At 32.0% G+C, this 19,165-nt stretch overlaps 3 protein-coding genes across 3 annotated transcripts; 1 reads left to right on the top strand and 2 right to left on the bottom strand.

Moving 5' to 3' along the window:
- Positions 1-497: 497 nt before the first annotated feature.
- On the top strand, positions 498-6,616 carry LOC123653992. Its single transcript, XM_045589955.1, has 3 exons — positions 498-880; positions 2,200-2,386; positions 5,712-6,616. The coding sequence occupies exons 1-3, from the start codon at positions 508-510 to the stop codon at positions 5,887-5,889; spliced, it is 738 nt and encodes a 245-aa protein (XP_045445911.1). The 5' UTR covers positions 498-507; the 3' UTR covers positions 5,890-6,616.
- A 4,425-nt stretch (positions 6,617-11,041) lies between these two features.
- On the bottom strand, positions 11,042-16,236 carry LOC123653781 (repetitive organellar protein-like). Its single transcript, XM_045589765.1, has 6 exons — positions 16,228-16,236; positions 15,850-16,089; positions 15,635-15,737; positions 14,996-15,102; positions 12,779-12,904; positions 11,042-11,491 (listed from the first exon to the last, which is right to left on the bottom strand). The coding sequence occupies exons 1-6, from the start codon at positions 16,234-16,236 to the stop codon at positions 11,144-11,146; spliced, it is 933 nt and encodes a 310-aa protein (XP_045445721.1). The 3' UTR covers positions 11,042-11,143.
- A 931-nt stretch (positions 16,237-17,167) lies between these two features.
- LOC123653473 (heat shock 70 kDa protein 14) lies at positions 17,168-18,642 on the bottom strand. The gene has a single exon (XM_045589468.1). The coding sequence runs from the start codon at positions 18,625-18,627 to the stop codon at positions 17,206-17,208; it is 1,422 nt and encodes a 473-aa protein (XP_045445424.1). The 5' UTR covers positions 18,628-18,642; the 3' UTR covers positions 17,168-17,205.
- Between the last annotated feature and the right edge of the window lie 523 nt (positions 18,643-19,165).

Raw genomic sequence — 19,165 nt, 5'->3', positions numbered from 1 at the left:
AGTCTGTACTGATACTTCCTTAATTTAAGGAAGTACAAAATAACCTTAAAGTAATAAGAGGATTATCAAATAATAATGCTTCATATTTAAATTGGTTTTGGTTAGAAGAAACATTTATGAATACCTACATAAACGGGTACCTACGTAAGCTGTTACGAAAACTATACGCGCGACATAAAGCGTATCGTCTTCAAGACAAAACATTCACTGTCATTAGAGTCCAACGCGCACATATCAATGGTTTTGCTTATTACAAAAGCAAGTGCCGTGGCGTGCACTCGCGTGTGTCTTGGATATAATTTTGCCGCCAATTGCACCGCATAGTCGAATATTCTCGCGTGCTGTGCTCGGAATAAGAATAAGTCTTGCCAAGCGAAGCATATTAATAACACGACCATGTCTGGATAGAACGTGCAATCTGTTGAAATTGTTATGTGCCCAAATTTGGGGGATATAGTTAGTTACAAGTGTGGTTAGTTTAAGGTTGAATTGATTTGTGGGATAATAATGCCAGGACACGCAAACAGTCCATACTGGGCGGCTGTGGACTTCGAAAGCGAAGGGGAGGAGGACCGGAGTCCACAACCTACAAATCGAGTTTATCTCGATCCTTGGGATAACGAAGCTTTTGGGATGATTCCGGAAGACATACCAAACTCCAGTCAAGAACAGACGATGAATTCATTTGCCGGGGAACCAGTTAGCGCGAGTTTTTACTATGTTCCAACCAAGACTTATGATTCCGGTGAGGAACCGAAGCCAGCTAAACGAGTTATCTATCCAGAGGATGTAGTTACGCCAGACTATTCTGTTTACGGCAGGAGACCTTCCCGAAATTTGGTACCCGACTACCATGACATGCCAATCTACGGTTATAGACGTAAGTTGATGATGTTTATAAAGTATCAAATATGACTTCAGTTTTATGAATGAGTCAGTTTAACAAAATATAGGAATACATATTAATATAATTATCAATAATCGCCTAACTACTTAGTTAAGCATTTTGTTTATGAATTATAAGGAGAACTATACCAACTAAAATATGAAAATATTAACGTTCAATTTCTTAAAAGAAAGTTATATAAAATATAACTTTATTTTATTTTCTCGAATTTCAATATTTATTTTTATTTAACCAACAGAAATTTTCAGAGTATGATGCAAACAAATACCTTAAAAAACTTTAGGTACATCATAAGATAAGAAACTATTTTCCAATTGTTAAATTAAAAAAATGATCGAAGTATTAAAACCTATATTTCCTCTCTTGGAAAGATAATAATTAGAACATTATTAATTTTAAGTGGGAATAAACTTGAGATATGGACCAACAAAATGATTGTGTGCATTCATAAGAAATACAGTTTTTACTAAACACGAGTAAACCGATACCAGACGATCGCAGATTAAAATCCAGGCTAGAACAAACATGGCTTAAAAATCGTCTTTTCCTTCACAAAACATCGTAAGGTGACTTATTTGTTTCGGAAAAAATGTTATTTCTAACTATTTATATCTGGTTTATTTTCGTCATAAAGTATACCTTTATAAAGCTTTAGTAGGTACATATATATATGTGCTATAAACAAATACTCAACTTCATAATCTGACTAAGTATTTCCTGTTTTTTGTTTTCCTCGTATTTTTTTAAGTATCTATTTATAAATTAGAGTCTAATCTAGGGCATAGTTCTATTAATATAAATACAACCATCTCAGGATTTTCGCACATAGTAAGACTATAATTAGACCTCTAGTAATCATCCATTTATGTTAAGACTCTATAGACCCACGGTAATCATCATCATTATCATCATCATCATTACAGCCTATACAGTCCACTGCTGGACATAGGCCTCCACAAGTTTACGCCAAAAATAACGTGAACTCATGTGTTTTGCCCATAGTCACCACGCTGGGCAGGCGGGTTGGTGACCGCAGGGCTAGCTTTGTCGCACCGAAGACGCTGCTGCCCGTCTTCGGCCTGTGTATTTCAAAGCCAGCAGTCGGATGGTTATCCCGCCATCGGTCGGCTTTTTAAGTTCCAAGGTGGTAGCCGAACCGTGTTATCCCTCAGTCGCCTCTTACGACACCCACGGGAAGGGAGGGGGTGGCCATATTCTTAAGTACCGTAGCCACACAGTACATCAACGACTTGTTAATAGAAATTATAGATTCACTTGTGTTTAAATTATAGAGGAACGTAGAAGGTCAATGTACGCTGAAGAGCCAGTGTACGCACCACATCCGATGGTGTACGAGACTCTTTACGCACCTGTTCCAATACAGCCACCACACGTGCATCCTAGAGCACGCGTGTCTCTCCAGCATCAACCGGAGTATTTGATAGCTAACGGCTATGGAAAGCAGAGGCGACAATCAAGGTAAAAGCATAATCCTCTACAATAAGACTGTAAAGACTAAAGACGAACTTTTCTCTGGGACTTTTATATATTAAAATCTAGTTTACGAATTTAATAAAAACACTATCCCAGTATATTCGAGGAAGGTGGCATTTTATATAAACATTGTGATATGTACCGCTCCCGCTAATTAGCTAATATAATGAATCGTTATTGTGGAATATACTATTAAAAATAAATTATGTACAATACTTATAATAAATTTATGTATCTATCAACTCACTAATAGCCATTTATTAGTAATTTATTTAATTTTTTTTTTTTTTACCATTCATTTGATCAAAATTGGCGACTGCTTAATATCCACTTATAATAAACAATTATCGAGGATGTTACAAAAGAAATTTGATACTTAACATAAATAATAAATTGTTGAAATTAAAATTGAATTAACATAGTACATGTTATGTATTCGATTTTCAACCAACCGAAAGCAAAATTAAAAAAAAAAAAAAAAAAACTTTTAAAAAGGTCCGATATAACAAACTACGTATTTTTAAAAAAGCTTAAAATTGACATAATTATACTTTTTTCAACTGGAGCAAGCACCTAGCAAAATTAGCTAGTGACTGAGTAGATATATCATCAAGTCCCTCAGCCATCTTATAGCTTATGATATAAAGTACTCGTATATCGCAAATATTTTAATTTCGATAAACTTTTTTTACACATTACCTTTAAAATGAGAACAACTTCATTTCTAAAATAAGTGTATCTAATTTTAATTAGTAAGATTAAATGTTTGATATGGGGAAACATAGACCAAGATCTGTACAGTTGCGTTACGCGTAACGATTCTTATGATTAATCCTTTAGCGATCTCTAAATCACGCAACCATTTTCCACACAAATGATATGTTGTTATTTAAACACATGCTCTAACCTCTGTTCGATAAGTTTCTAATTTTTTCACGATTAGGTACCCACGTTAAATTTTGTTATTAGTATGTATACGAAAATTTGGATCTATTTATAATAGAAAAAATGGAATAGCAGTTATAGCAAATGGCTATAGAAGAATTTTGTGTAAATATTAAAAATGTTTCCGATTTATAACTTTTTATTAACTCTTACTTGCGTCGGGTTATTGAATGCCAGTTCCCATTCCCAGCAAAACACCGTGACGTCGAGCTCCACGGAAAGTATATACCTATAGGAGGAAAAAAGACCAGGGGCTTGCAACTACTCGTGTTTCATTGTATAACAACGATCCTCTATCCATCGTGTGAATGCGCTAGTTTTTGCTTACTACAAATGAAAGTTGCACTTGTGAGAATATAGCTTGTTTCTTGCTTATACAGAGAAACTTGTTCCTAGCATTGACCTCTGGAACGTTGCATAATTTGTGTGAACATGGTGTCGGTCAAGAAAACTCGAGAACACTATGACGGAAAGTGGATTAAATCGGTTGTGCTGGCTTAGGTTAGTAAATATTTATTCGTATCTCGAAAAATGAAAGTCACGCTCTTAAAGTAACTCACAAATTAATTTATAAAATTATAGGAGACTATTACTCTGAGCACAATTATTTTCTACTAAAATATGATATAAATTGCTTGTAATTAAATATTTATTACATGTTATGAAATTTGTAAATAATGTTGAACACATACCGAATGTAAATTGTTTTATAAAGAGGTAGCAGTAGAGACGTTGGACACTCTCGTAAATATTCATAAAGTGATTAACTCCGTCGTCAGGTTTCTAGTTAGGTGTAATTAGTTAATTGCATTATCTATGTTACAGAAACGGTCGCTATCGAATATTTATCATACATAATTATATATTTACTAGAATATAAGAAGGATGTGAAAAATAAAGAAATTATAATAGATATTGATTATTTATTTAATGCTTTATTGCACATTTGGAATTACATAAAAGAAAATGACAATATTCTAACTTAAAAGAAATGTGCCTAAGAGAGATTTTTTTTCTCGGTCAAGAAAATCTTTGTAAAAAATAAATATATAAAAAATAATAAGTACATAAAAAAAAAATGATATAACAACAGTGTTAAAATAGTGACTAAAGGATAACACAGTTCCATTACTACCTTGGAACTTAAAAAGCCGACCGATGGCCGGATAACCATCCAACACGGCTTTGAAATGACGACACACAGGCCGAAGACGGGCAGCAGCGTCTTCGGTGCGACAAAGCCAGCCCACCAACCACCCAGCCAGGCTACCAACCCGCCTGCCCAGAACCTGAGAGCCTGAACTTGTGGAGGCCTATGTCCAGTAATGGATTGCGAAAGGCTGCTGTGATGATGATTGATGTTAAAATAGTAATATTTTGAAGTATTCGAGGTATTTCATTTCAAACCAGATTTTCGTTAAAAAGTGAGAATTAAAAAATAAACCCAAAAAATAGTGCGTACAAAGTACATACTAATATGTCAGAAGCGAAACTTCATTGGAAAACTAATTTTTAAGTTTCGTTTATATTTATACAAATCTAAAGCTTTAGATTTCCGTTCCAGCGTCATCGACAAAAACGTTGCCGTTTCATCAAAACTTTGTCGTTTCAATTTTATCCTCATGCGCCTAAAGACTTCAAAAAATTCTATAGAAAAAAATATCTAAAAAATCTACTTAGATCCAAATTTCGTCTGTTACATAAATTAATTAATGGTAGAAAAGTATTACAAAGCTTCAATTTATACCTTTACCTACTGTCATAACATTCGCGAATTAATGCGAAGGCGCAATATGTAATATACACCCGTATATTATCTAATACATGATCATGTATTGACACGGATGAGAGCTTATACCAATTGCAAAATACAATACCGCACTAATTAATTAACAAAATTAGGTATTTGTTTTTTAGCCAAAATGTTAATACGTACGGAATAATAATTGCAGTTGCATATTCCAAACCAGTTTGAGCAATTGTTTTTCTAATTGACCTATAAAAATAACCAGATTGATAATATGGATATAATTCCGTTATAAGTACATAGAAACATTGCAAATTCAATGCTACAGTTATGCAGAAATATATATTCATAAATATATACGTGTATATGTTATATATTTATGACATAAATTATTTTAAAGTTTTATAGGTGCGATTTGCGTGTTCAAGCTAAATAAAAGTATGGATGGTAGTTTCCATCATAAAATGCTTGTTTATAATAATGGTAATATACTCATATCTACAGGTTATCAAATAGTTAAACATAGTCCAGTTTCAAATATTTGTGTTCTAATGTGTATTACCGAATAAAAAAAAGCACTGATGATTTGTAAATATAAAGCTTATGAATTTTCCAAAGGTTGACTGAAGCGTACGAGCAATACGCGTACGAAACTCTGTCTCCTGAATACGAGGACTGGGCCCGGCCGATGCCGAAGACAGTTCCTGATAACTTCCATCTCTCCAGATACGGACATCTGCAAATCGATTACTCGTGTAGTTGGAATTCTCTGGATCGAATAATTCGCAACCAATAAAATCAAAGATAAAAAATTAAGGTAACGTTTTAATTGTCAGTATTATCATATTTAAATATGAAGTTCTATAAAAATATTTATTTGTGTCTAATTCGTAATTGGTATTTATTAATCGAATGAATAAAACGCATTCCATACTATCCTTTATAAAACTATACTGACTGTTTTCGATTGTCCTTTTCAGTAGTAGCTCTGTAGATAAGTTATTATCAATTCAATTTTTTGGCTAAACTTTAAAATGGACATAATTATTGTTAATATAGATTCTGCTGATTACGTAATAATTGTTTAATAAGCATGCCCTAGATTAAGATATAAGCAATTATTTATACAATTCGTTAACCTTAAATCTGAATAAACAGTCATGGTCGAGTTATCGACGCTCAGAGATTTTTTAAAGAGTTTAAATGGAATTAGGTTCATGAAAGCGTATGAATAAATATACATAATACTTATATTTTCATATATAAGTAGGTAACTAAACTAGGTATAGTCTATATAAACGAACGAGAAATTTGTTTTGTATAATAATAATTTGCTCATCTCGAATGAACAAAACAATTATATATAAAAACTTGTTTTATTTTCAATATAATGTACTTTTTAAGTTTGTATATAATTTGATAAAAATTATAGTTATATAATCATATATAGTAAATACGAAAATGTATTGATTTATAAATGCACCCGCCAAAGAAAATAATTAAAATGTGATTGTTGATTGAAACCGCAGTTTTACTTCATACCTAATATTTAATACAGTATCCTATGTACATATATAGTAAAGCATCTTTTATCATTGATATTTTTTACTTCGCTTACATAGTTATTTTGTTATTATTATCATTCGACCACGCGTTGGTTAGTGATCGCGGGTTCGATTCCCGCACATGATAAAACTATACAGAAGTTTGTCGTGGCCTGGGTATTTGTGATTGTGTATTGTGTTTCCGGAGTGTCGACACAGGAGAAAATCCTACTGGGTGTCCGTGAGTGTGAAGCTTATCTTTAATTTTTATACTTATTATTCATAGTTTTTAGGGTTCTAAAGACAGTACTTACAAGAGGTGCCAAATTACTAAACCAATCATTTCTTTGTCCGTCTGTATAATATAATAATAAATATCTACACAATACACACACGGTCATCTGCTCCTAAGGTAAGCAAGTTAATGCTTGTGTTATAGGTAACAGCCGACTTGTATAACTACATTTTTTTTTATAAACTTACTTATAAGTAATACATATATAAAAAAATTTGTATATTACACCCATACTCGGGGTGGGAATCTGTATAACATAATTATTGATGTCTTCAGAAACGTAGAAGGTAAACCCTAAAATTTAAAAAGATAATAATTGTGATTGCAAAAAAGCATTTTTTTAGAGTTTACTCCAATTTCTTATAAGGACCCCGGTATGAAAAAAATATGAGGAGTAAAATCTACTGAACGAATGACCACGTTACGGTTTTTTTTTAATTATTTTGATAAAGATTCGTTTATTTAGCATTTGATATGGTATTAATCTTTTTCTTAGACTAGTAAGCCTTGTTTCGTGCCTATTTATGGGTACAGTTGATCCGAAGGAGTAAACTCTAGTCGTGCATCGGAGCTGACACACACGTTTTCTTTTGTTGTTTAATTTTAGAAATGTACTGTTGTAAATATTTTATAACGGACGCGGAAACCTTTTGCATAAAAATCTTATTCGCAATTTGCTGAATTTTACAAAACTAAATGCCTAAAATGGCTAATTAGTTATACTTACTTACTTGGCCGCGATGACTCAGTGAACAAAACATTTTGTCAAACCGATGGTCACAGGTTAAAATTTCAGTTAATACAACCGGTGATTTCGAGTGCAGTTTTTCTTAATTCCCTAATCATTAAAATAAGGTTAAAATAATATTAAAAAATAAACTGACTTAAAAAAACAAGTGTGCTTTAGACCACACGACTGAAGTTAAACTTACGAAACGTAACTCCCTCTCTTTCTATCTTCACTAACTTATAGTTCCCTCTAAACTTCCGTTCGCCTCGCCTAACCACACTTTTCGTAACTCGTCACGCGTTCACCGGCTTACCCCCCAAGTCAAGCGTGCGTAAAAAAGTTTTATTTCAAAAAAAAATAAAAAATTAGACTTCATTACCATAACCCCATCATCTACCAAACATTTCTGCCTACGAACAAATGAGTAATAACTCCAATGTACTTTGTAATGAAAATTAGCTTAAAACACACCTAAAAATTACTTTACAGAACTTACCCAAGTTTGATACTTATACTTACAATTAATTTCACCAACGTTGAATTTTTATGCTAGTTATTAACCGACTTCAAAAAAAGGAGGAGGTTACTCAATTCGACCGTATATATATTGTATCTTCGGAGATAACTTCGTCGTTTATGAACCGATTTTAATAATTATTTTTTGTTGGAAAGGAGATATTCCTAGTTTGGTACCATGATAAGGAAACGCGAACCTGATGATGGGATCCCAGAGAAATCGAGGGAGACTCTCGAAAATCCGCATAACTTTTTACTGGGTGTACCGATTTTGATGATTTTTAATTTAATCGAAAGCCGATGTTTATCATGTGGTCACATTTAAATTTCATCGAGATCTGATTACAACTTTTGGAGTAATCTTTGATAATGCGTATGTACTTGACTATTTTTTCGTCTACCTACGTTGTATTACTTGTCGAAATATTATACCGTATACGGTATAAGACATATACATAGTCGGTTTTTCTTCGTTTACCTGCAAACACAATTGTTGGTTGACGCTTATAGCTTTTGCTTTTCTCTATAAACATTATTTCATTACATATGTTAACGGTATTCGACGAAAGAAAAATGTTTGTTGTTGGCGGGAACTATTAGTAGATAGTATAAGATTTACGCAAAATTATGTTATATGCAGTAACACAAAAAGCTAGACAATTTGTTATGTTGAGCGCTTACCTCAGTTTTTTTTTTTTTGAGTTAGAAGGTTTAATTTTAAGATAGGTTTTATGCTATGTATGTATGTGTGAAGTCCCTATAACTTCCTTGGTGAAATCTCACTGACAAGCAAAATAGCGCGGTAGCCATAAAAACTGGAAGTTCAAACACGTAACTATTGAAATAAGTACTGAAGAAAGTTAGAAAGCAAGTGGTGTAGGTATATCGATTAATTTTATTACGATTGGTAAACTGTCACCTAACTAATGGTTTCATGGTTTTGCAGTTATGAACCGGTAAATAAACGTTCATATTTATCTAGTGTGGTTAACTTTCCAGGTAACTCACGGCGAGAGCAGACAAAATTATAATATTGTCATAGAAATTACACTTTTACCTCATTAGATTCTCTCCCTATTATTTCACATCGTTTACTCGTTCTGCTTGTCATCGATGAGATAATACTAATCTAATCGACTCAGGCTAATGTGTTGTCTGAGCCACGCAATAGGTATTCTGATGTAGGAGGGTCTGATGGCAGCTTCAGTTAATTACTTCTTTCGTAACATAAATTTACCTGTCATTTGTAATTTCGATAACGATGCGTTTTATTCTTTAATAACATCGACTATGTAAATTAGTTCGATTATGAATATTGTATGTGAAAATATAATTTTTCACGTAAGTTACACACCGGAAATAATTTTGAAGGTAGGTAAGTTATTTTAAGCTGTTATCCCGTAACACGTACTTCAAAAGGTACGTAAAGTCAGTACTTCAGAATGTGCTTTACTATTTTTAAACCAGATTGTATAAACGAAATGAATTTGAAATTAATTTACCTTTAATTGACTAATAAACCATAATCAAATTTGAAATTATGTAGAACCAGGAATAGGAGGAACAGGAATTTCCTGCTCACAGCAGGAATTTCCTGCTCAAAATATGGAGCAGCCCGACTGGGGTAGTACCTCGACCTTACAGAAGATCACAGCAAAATAATACTGTTTTCAAGCAGTATTGTGTTCCTGTTGGTGAGTAAGGTGACCAGAGCTCCTGGGGGGATTGGGGATTGGTCGGCAACGCGCTTGCGATGCTTCTGGTGTTGCAGGTGTCTATAAGCTACGGTAATCGCTTACCATCAGGTGAGCCGTACGCTTGTTTGCCGACCTAGTGACATAAAAAAAAAAAGAACAAAATATTGAAGTCGACAAAAAATATAGATAAGCAAACACATTATATCAAAGCTAACTTAACCTATACCTTTCCATAACAAACGATTGTGTTAGCAAAGACAATATATGTGTACCGAGAATAATTTAAGCGTTTCATGTTCTGACGAAGAAGCTACCTACGTTACATTCGTAACTCATGATGTAACTAATGAATAATCATGTACACAATTACAAATAAACATAATTTCTTAACCACGAATTTGTACATACATAATATTTTATCTCATATATCGGAATTAGACGCCGAATATGTAATACATTGTGTATTATATCTACGAAATGAAAACGAGGAAGTTGATCTTTTGAGATATGTATAATTGTTATGACTTTACTTTCTTCAATCATGATACTTTATTATATCCACGGGTAATCAAACATTTCATTGATATAGCATAAATAAAAATATTCTTTTTTTACGTAAGAAAGTCATTATTATTCACATCAGATCGTCTGCAGTCTGGCTAATGACGAGTAACTCATTTATATGTAAAACGTTCCTTCTTGCTTTTGAAATTGTGTACCTAGACAATAAAGAGTTTCTATATATTTTATATTTATATAATTTTACTAAGTTTATGCATTATAGTCGCAAGATGATTAATAAATAATGCAATTTCTTTTTTATACATCTTGCTTCTGTATCAGTTTTTATTGAGAAAATTCTTTCTTTCGTGCAGTTCTCGTGCGATTCAAAATGTTTTTCATATTTCTTAATATAATAATTATGTAAATAATCAAAAATCAGTCTTTTAAATTGATATTAATTTCGTGTCAAAATTTCAAAAAATATTGATAGTTTGTGCAAAGTTATTTCTAATAATTATTATAGTAATTTTACAGTAAAATATTCATTAATAATATTAAGAAATGTTTATAATATTTGAATTTTGGAGCTAAAATATGCAATAAAGAAATAAAGACGTAAGAGATGAGAGGTGAAAGCGGAGGAAATGAAAACATTGCCAAGATAACTTAGAACGTGCAGTTTATTTTAAAGGCAACATTAATCGCTCAATTAAACAAAGCCTTGGACGGGCTACACATGAGAGAAAAACATGCTAAGTTGTTGGTTACTGATTTAGAAAGTCTTTGTCACTGTACAATTTTCTCTTTTTCGTGATATTAAAGTGCCCTTTTTGGTCGTTGTTCGGCAATTTCGTAGTTTTTGAGTCGCGGTACATGACTTGTAGTACAGGTGTTTTTGATGATTTTGGATACATCGTTTGGATTCGACTTTGAGTTGGCTTAGGACTTTCTGATACAGAGTTGTAGTCGGCCGAGAACGCATCAGAATACGAAGTGTTTGAAGAGTATGGACGTTCGACTCTGTTCTCGTATTGACTTTGAGAGTAGTTGTTCTGTGCCAAATATTCTTTAAACTGACTTTGCTTTAGTTTCTCTTCTAGATCTTCAAGTTTCTTGAAAAAAAATATTAATATTGGAAACAGTTCATCTTAGGTAATTTTTACATATATTTTTTTTTTACATAAAGTATCTAAAGAAAAATCGTTCATGATTTGTAAGTAACTTTTCATTTAAAGTCTGACATAGGTAGGGCCAATAGTTGAATACGTCCAATATATTCGAAAAATCTTTATTAACAAACAACTGTATTAAATAAGTATCAAGTTAATTTATATTATGTCATTCAATGGTTAATCTTTAGACAGTCAATTCTAATTTAAATTTTCGTAAACAACTAACATATTCACGGAGTATTCGCTCGATGATCCATGCATTTCAAGTGTGTGCAAATCTACTATATTGGTTTTCCTAATATTTTGCACTTTCAATAACATTTAAATAACAAAGTGTTTGGTTTAACGATTGAAAGACATAAAAAATATACGCGTACAACATTTGTGATATGCTCGCACGAAGGGTTCCGTACCATTGACTAGGTAAAATATTTAGACACAATTTTTGTCTAAATATATTATTTTATTTCAATTTTATTATTTATTATCAAAGTAAATATACAATTAAGTATTTTGTGAATATTTCAAGTGCCTACCATTTATTGATATCGAGAAAAAATAGGCAAAAATGGCGTATTTTGTATGGGAATCCCCCTTAAATATTTATTTTATTTTGTTTTTAGTATTTGTTGTTATAGCGGCAACAGAAATACATAATTTGTCAAAATTTCAACTGTCTAGCTATCTATGTCATATTTTTAAATACGGCGACGTGCATCTATTACAAAAGTTATTTGTAAAAAAATCGTGTATTCAAAGATTTTTTTTTTAGTACAAAGGTGGCAAACAGACGAAATTTGAAGGTATCTGAATATGTGAATCTGTGGACGGCAACGACACCAGGTGGCCAATGCGTTTCCGATCCTATCCCTTAGCCACTCCAGGGGCTCTGGCTACTTTACTCACCACAGGACAACACTGCTAGAAAGCGGTATTCTTAAGCCATAATCTTCTGTGAGGTTGAGGTCCTTCCCTATGGAAAATATCTCATAAAACATGCACAAATGCAGACCAAATACTCATACCGATTTATGAGAGCATAAGAGATCTCGTAGACTCTCATAACTCGCTATGAGAATTTGGTCTACATTTGTCCATGTTTTATGAGATATTTTCCATAGGGTTCCGCAATTGGGTACCCAATTTGAGCTAGATATTTCCTGCTGGGCCCTTCCTGAATAAATACATATTTAAAAATACTAGAAATCACTCTAAACTAAGACTCACTCTACGGTAAGCATCAATATTAGCGTCCACCCGAGCAGTCTGCATCGAGAGCTGTTCCTGTAGCTGAGCCACTTCAGCGGTACTGCGTTGAATCTTTTCTTCATATTCCAGTACTACTATATTCATCTTTGAAGATGGAATTAGTTATTTTATTTAAAATACCTATATAATTACTAAGTAAAAAAAAACCATTTAAGTACATACTTCCAGCAAAAAAAGTCTGCCCTGGTCGAAATACTTGTTTGAAAAAATCTTAAAAAATCTTCACGTCTTAGTAAGACTTTGAAAAGAATAAGTTCGGACTCCGAAATAAAGTCTGAAATTTTGGAGGGTATTTGATATTTTTAGTTTTACAGAGTTGTAATGTCTTATTATTTTAAAAGTCTTATTAAGACTTATGAAGATTTTTTAAGATTTTTTGCAGAATTATCAAGAATGTTTAAGATTTTTTAATACTTTTTCCAAACAAATATTTCCACCATATTGGGTGTAGGAGATATTGACAAAGTCAGTAGTTATTTCACTTCACTTCAGCCTATCGCAGTCCACTGCTGGACATAGGCCTCCCCAAGTTCGCGCCACACATCCCGGTCTTCCGCAATCCTCATCCAGCCTACATTAGTAGTTATTTGCTATAAGCGAATAATTAATATGAAAATTTTATTTAGCTGCCTGAAATGGAAGTCAAAGATCATCAAACGTATATGTAACTTTGTCAGATTATTTAGTGTTTACTTTAACAGCTCAACAAATTGTACTTCCATATTTTGCAGAACATCCCTATGAAAAAAAAAAAAAAAAATCATAAAACATGGACAAATGCAGACCAAATTTTCATACCGAGTTATAAGAATCTATCAGATCTCATAGAATCTCATAACCCTGTATGAGAATTTGGTCTGAATTTGCCCATGTTTTATGAGATTTTTTTCCATAGGGATTAAGTTTTGTTTTGGTTTTTAAAATTTATGTTTCAATAACATAACTATTTTCAATATATAAATATATGTAGTTCATTAAAATGACCTACATTTATTAAGTATTTAAACAATTTTAACATTTAAATACATTTATTAACTACATACTACATTTGTTAAGTTATTAATCAATTAAACAACATTACACAACACAGCAAAAAGCGAAAAAAATATGAATTACTAAAATATATTTACATAGATCGAAATTTAAATTTTAAAACATTTTTTAAGCAATGAGACCTACATTAAAAGTGCACCTACACATGTAGTAAGAACTAGGTAAACAGAACATTCAACGTTCACCGCGTAACAGCACTAATGAATATTAAAATATCTATTTCCATACTTTAAATATTATTTATTTATTATTTTTAGTACTTATTTTATTCCATATTCAGAATAACACTAACGAAAATAGCAATATTTTAAGTATCCTTTAGATCACACGACTGAAGTAAAACTTACGAAACGTAATTCTATCTCTCCCTTTCTATCCTCGCTAACTTATATCTCCCTATCAACTTCCGCTTACATCACCCTATCACTATATTCGTAACGCTCTCGCCACGGATTTACCAGCTTACTCCCCGAGTCAAGCGTGCTAGAACTTTACTTAAAAAAAAAGAGTTTGATTTAGACCACACTTCTGAAGTAATACTTACGAAACGTAACTCTCTCATCTATCTTTGCCAACTTATATCTCGCCCTGAACTTCCGTTCACCTCGCCCGATCATACTTTTTGTAATGCTCTCATCACGGATTCACCAGCCTACTCCCCAAGTCAAGCTACGTAAAGAAGTTTTACTTCAAAAAAAAAAAAAAAACAAGTGCTTTAGACCACACGACTGAAGTAAAACTTACGAAACGTAACTCTCTTTCTATCTTCAGTAACTTATATCTCGCCCTGAACTTCCGTTTACCTCGCCCGATCATACTTTTTGTAACGCTCTCATAACGGATTCACCAGCCTACTCCCCAAGTCAAGCTACGTAAAGAAATTTTACTTAAAAAACAAAACGAATGTTGTTTAGACCACACGACTAAAGTAAAACTTACGAAACGTAACTCTCTCACTCTCTTTCTATCTTCACTAACTTCAAAAAAGTTTTACTTCAAATAGTGCGGAGGCCGTCTTGTCACTAATACTTAGTGATCTATTACAAACAACCCAACAGAGAAAAAATTGATAGCCTAATATAATATACGGAATACATAAAGAAGGATATTTGTGTCATGTACCTTGTCTTTATGTTCTTGTTCAACTTCTTTCAATTTATCACGCAATTCTTCTATGACACAAGTGAATTGTGCGATTTGAGTGTCTGACTCGTATTGAACCTTTTGAACTGATAAGCAAGACTTTTCTTATTTTATAATTTAAATAGATTGAAGGATATTTTTTATTATTATTATGTATCAAATAGGAAATTATATTATATATAATTGGTATATTATTTTATACGTATTTAATGTTATAATTATTCTTAAAAGTCAATGGAATTAATTAGATTGAAGTAAAGAAATAAATACGAGGATGTTGCCGCACAATTTCATTTCTGCTACCTCAGTTTTTAGTTTAAAGGAAAAGATAACGATCTCGTCCGTCTTTTAGACTATTTTTCTCTGGATCGCGAGTAGTTTACTAACTACCTATAGTGTATGATGAAATTAACTGACTTAGAATCATGAAAATTTACATGAAATAAGTTTGAACTTTCATAACCAAGTATTTCCCGATATACCTAATTCGTTATTAGAAAATAATTAATTGAGAGTAAAAATATTTAATTTATACAAAAAATTTGTGAGGTTACCTAGGCTCTAGCATTTGGCTGCCATTTTTAAAAATAAGTGAAATAAAATAAAATAATACGCTACGTTTCTTGTCGTTGATTGATATTAATTCCTCGATGTGTTTCTCATGACCGCCTCTTAATTCTTTAATAGTGTCATCGTACTTTTGTTGTAAGTTTTCTTTGTCCTTGAAAGAAAAAATAACACAACATTTAAAACATAACATAAACATACATAATTCTTCTTTCAATATCTAGTACATCTCTGAAGACCAATGGAGTTCTACAATGCATAACTACCTTTTGCATAGACGCTAAGGTCATTTCCTTCGAAACCATCTCATCTTTTATTTTTTTTACGTCACGTTTTAGATAAACCAGCTGTGTTACAGTTTCCTGTAGATTTTCCATCATTTCGCGAGATGCTTGCAAGTGATATCGATGTGATTTTTCGAGTTCGCGCGTTTCCTTTAATTCTAATTCTAATTTTATATTAACTTCTCGGAGTTTCTTACATTCTTCCGTTACGTTTAAAAAATCCTGCGTATAATGAAATTATCAGTAAAACACATATTTTTATTTTTTAAATGTAATATATTAAAATCATTATTTTCTTACTATTTTACATCTCGATAAACCTGATAATATTTTTTGTAAACGATCGTTAGAAGAATTCACCTCGGCCATTTATTATAGGTATACTTAGTAGATATTTGGCTAAAAATAACGAACTATATTTATAAAAAAAAAATTATCATTACAATGCGAGTATTTATTTGTCAATATTACAGTTAATTATTTAGGAAACGACGTAGGTACCTAATTAAGATATTAACAAATATACAGAATCACAGATTATGTAAATTATTTTTATTTTTTAAATAAACGCTATGGATTATAATTATTATACCAATATGCATTTTTACGGTATATTAGCAAAAGTTATAAAAAATAAAGAAAAAACTGTTATATTAGTAACTATTTTAATGTGATTGTAGGTACCTTATTAATCTATGACTACCGCAAGTCTATAATGACCTTTTTTATCTACATATGGCTATATTTTTATTTTTTCATTTAAAGTACTTACCAACACACACGAACGTATTTATAAATTTTTGCAATGGTTTTATGCACTTTTGCAAGTTAATAAACAGTATGAAAAAGAAGATAAAAATAATATTTAATTTTGTATTCTTCTTAAGTACCTAATACTTTTCTATAAGATCTAAGTTTTGTGATACACACAAATGAAATATGTTGGTTTTGGATCATCAGGCCAAATATTTTAACAATATAAAAATATAAGAACTATTTTGCTTTGCTAGGATTGTAAGAATGATACAGGCACAGAAACTGTTACAAATGATTTTGGGTGGCGAATTGCCTCACCAGTCATTTGCATATTTTCTTATTAATGCAATAAAACTACTATTATTTGAATCAACTTTCTTGAATACTCTTAAAGATTAAAATTAATATTATCAAAAGCAAAATCATGTAAATATTTAGTTTTAAAGCAACTTTTAAATAATCTTTATTTAAGTCTTATATTAGCACATTTTTTTTTAACTACATACTATTTTTTAAAACTAAAATGCAAAGAAATAAAAAATAATTCAGTATTCAAAAAGATACATTTATTATTTCAAAAAATTATTCAACCTGTAATAAAATGTTACTTTGTTGTAATGTCGCTTTTAATTTGAATGGTTTATTTAAGCTTTCAACATTAAACGTCTCCTTTGCAAACTGTTCATTTTCTGGATCGTCATGTAATGTAAAACTGATATCTTTAATGTCTTTCTCTGCTTCAATATTACAAATATTTTGTGCAAATGGTGGAGTTCCTTCTTGAAATAATTTAACTGTTTTGTCTAAATATTTCATGTATATATCTGTTCCTAGGAATTCAACTTCTGTACTAGTGTTTGACAGAGACAACTCAGGCAAATCTAAAATCAGTCCTGCTTGTTTTGCGCATCCTACAGCTATTACTTCATCAGGATTAATACCTGACAGTACTTCTGCCTCAGGTAATAAACTTGCAACTGCCGACTGCAGCTTAGGTATTTTCATGCTGCCACCACAGAGTACTATCTTGCTTATTTTACCATCAAAACTATCAATTACTTTTTTAGCTGGTTCTATATAGGATGAGATTTTTGAAGAAATAATATTTTCGAACCTTGCACGAGTCACGTTTTGACTCCAGTCTACACCATCTAGAAGTGATTCAATAAAGACATGTGCCGAGCTAAGTGTTGATAGTACATGTTTGCAGTTGTCTGCGTGGTGTAATAGCTTTGACATAGCCCTCCGACTTTCATGGGGATCCAGCTTCCATTTCTGTCTGAACTCCTGGGCTACATAATCAGCTAAATCTTTTGTGAGACATTGTCCACCTAAATCAGCTCTAAATATATTTTTTTCCACTGACAAAAAACCATTTGATACTTTTACGATTGACGCATCACATGTTGAGCCACCAAGTCTGTACACTAAGACATTGATATCTTCTACTAGATCGTCAATATTGTAAGCTAGTAGTGCCGCAGCAGGCTCACTTATGACTTGCAACACATCAAACCCAGCTAATTCCGCACATTTGACTAATCTCTCTCTACTAGCATTTGACCAATAGAGCGGTGCAGCTAAAACCAGCTTTAGGTCTCCTTCATTTTGAACAGCGTGACTGGCAATAGTATAAAGTTTAGCATATATTTTCGTAGCTATATTATCTGGATTCGAATATAATTTGGTTTCACTTGTTTGAAACTCGTACACTAATTCTTCATCATTCTGAACGCGGCACGAAGAAGCAGTCTCCACGTAAGATAAATCCTCTTCGTTAAAATCACAGTTCATAAGCCGCTTGTTGTATTTTATTATAGCTTTAGAGTTTGGTTGACCTGACTTCGCCGGTAAGCCTATTTCCCACTCGGTGCCATTCAATGCAACTACTGCGGGGGTGACTCTGTCTCCTGCATCGTTCGCTAAAACTGCTGCAGTGCCGTTAGTAAATGCCGCTAAACAACCCGAACTATTTCCCAAATGTATACCATATGCCGTTGCCATTTTTAAAGAAGTTAATACAAACAAATTTGATTTAATTTAACTAAGAGCACTATATCTTCAATAATCTAAAATATATGTTTATAATTACACGAATAAACTATAATATATTCAAAACATAAGAGACTGGTATCGTAACTTAACCTCTTTGCTCATGACACATGTACTTTGACATTTGACAAATGCCCTAGAACGTAACTTGGTACGAACCAAGAAGCTTATACATTAAGTATACAATAAGCTTCTTGGTACGAACGAAATTCAAACTGTAAGAAATAATAAAAGAATTATTAATATCATAAAGTGTTTTTTTCAAGTTCTTTTTGGTGCATTAAATAATATGGTAGAATATATTGGGAGTATTCTTTTCGCGCTTACTTTTTACTACAAGTCTCAAAAACAGTTACGTTCTAAGTCTTTTTTTAAATACTAGTGCTGTACTAATTAATTACTGAATTTCACCAGCCACATTTTAATCTTAATTAAATATTTAGTATTATGATCTTTACTGAAAAAAAGAGTTTGGCACTCAAAACCGTAA

The sequence above is a fragment of the Melitaea cinxia genome, chromosome 5 (genome assembly GCF_905220565.1).
Source record: "Melitaea cinxia chromosome 5, ilMelCinx1.1, whole genome shotgun sequence".
Lineage (NCBI taxonomy): Eukaryota > Metazoa > Arthropoda > Insecta > Lepidoptera > Nymphalidae > Melitaea > Melitaea cinxia.
This window is presented reverse-complemented; position numbering and strand designations above follow the sequence as displayed.